This window comes from Frankliniella occidentalis, unplaced genomic scaffold (genome assembly GCF_000697945.3).
Source record: "Frankliniella occidentalis isolate FOCC.00 unplaced genomic scaffold, Focc_3.1 Scaffold19, whole genome shotgun sequence".
NCBI classification, from domain to species: domain Eukaryota; kingdom Metazoa; phylum Arthropoda; class Insecta; order Thysanoptera; family Thripidae; genus Frankliniella; species Frankliniella occidentalis.
Genome location: NW_026267149.1, coordinates 886,947 through 888,056, shown reverse-complemented (window position 1 = coordinate 888,056; position 1,110 = coordinate 886,947). Strand labels below are relative to the sequence as shown.

General features: G+C 59.1%; 1 protein-coding gene across 1 annotated transcript in view; it reads right to left on the bottom strand.

Moving 5' to 3' along the window:
- The window catches only part of LOC113206554 (histidine decarboxylase), a 46,431-nt gene extending 45,642 nt beyond the window's left edge, over nt 1–789 (bottom strand). The window contains exon 1 of the mRNA XM_052264518.1: nt 731–789. Within this exon, the coding sequence (XP_052120478.1) occupies nt 731–758 (28 nt within the window). The 5' untranslated portion in view covers nt 759–789. The remainder of the gene's footprint in view (nt 1–730) is intronic.
- Nucleotides 790–1,110: the final 321 nt, after the last annotated feature.

Genomic DNA, 1,110 nt, shown 5'->3' with positions numbered 1-1,110 from the left:
CTCCCCGCCGTCACCTCTGCACCACACCCCCTGCCCAGCCTGCCCCATGAACATCTCTTTCGCTCGGCCCTTCGAACCTTTACCCTACTTCCCCTAAACTTTAAACTCGACGGTATCTGCGGTACTTGGGGCTGCCGGAGCAGGCGGTCTATGTATTCCGCAAGCTGTTGCCCCTGGGGCGCCGCCCGGGGCCGCGGGGGTGGTGCAGCCCGCCATGGTGGAGGGACTCTCGCGCCACTGGCTGCAATTCACTTTGGGTCCCGCTGGGACGCGCTAGACGCGCTGCGGCGCTGGACCCAGGGGCCCAACAGCATCACTCCGTCACCTCGCCACCGAGGCGGGGCCGCGGCCGCGGGCGGGGCTTACGCGTGCGCGTGCCCTCGCGGCCCTAGTGGGCTGCACAGAGAGAAACTACTACACGCGGCCGCTGTGTCCGGTCCGAGCAAACGCGTGTACTCGCCCGCATGCACGGGTGCGCGGTGCACGCGGGTTTGCCTGTCGTCTCGTCTGTAGTCATAGCGCCTTATGCCCCCGGGCGAATAGGCAACCCGCCCGCACCCGTGCATGCGGGCTAGTTATACGCGTTTGCTGGGACGGGGCACCGCGACCACCCTTAGACTTTTCTGGGGTTGTTCTACGATACGATGGGGGTAGCAGAAGGGGAGTAGTATTGAAAGATCGAAATCGGGTTTTGGCTTTGGTAACGGTGGACTTTGGTTGCGTGCCTTACCTCTACGACGGTACTCCTCTGCGTCCATGGTCACTCTGTTAAAAAGATAAACAAAACAAAAATCTATGTTAGTTCAAGTAACTGCGCTACGGGATCGGAACGCTGGCCTAGAGATTTTGCTACATGAAAAATCTTAAAAAGCCTAATTGGAGGACGGGATTGTTCCGAGCTTTCTCCTCCCTGCACGTCTTGTCTGCTTCTCCAATTTCTGATAATGCGACTTTATCGGTCTACTTCCACTGAAAAGTAGTCCGCTTACCCTTATTTCTGGCCATCCCCCCCAATCGGCGAGACGGGACGACCGAGTTCCGTGTTCCGAGCCGCACCACCTCCCCTCCCCCTCCCTTCATTGGGTGCGGATTTTCCCATTCATGTATTCC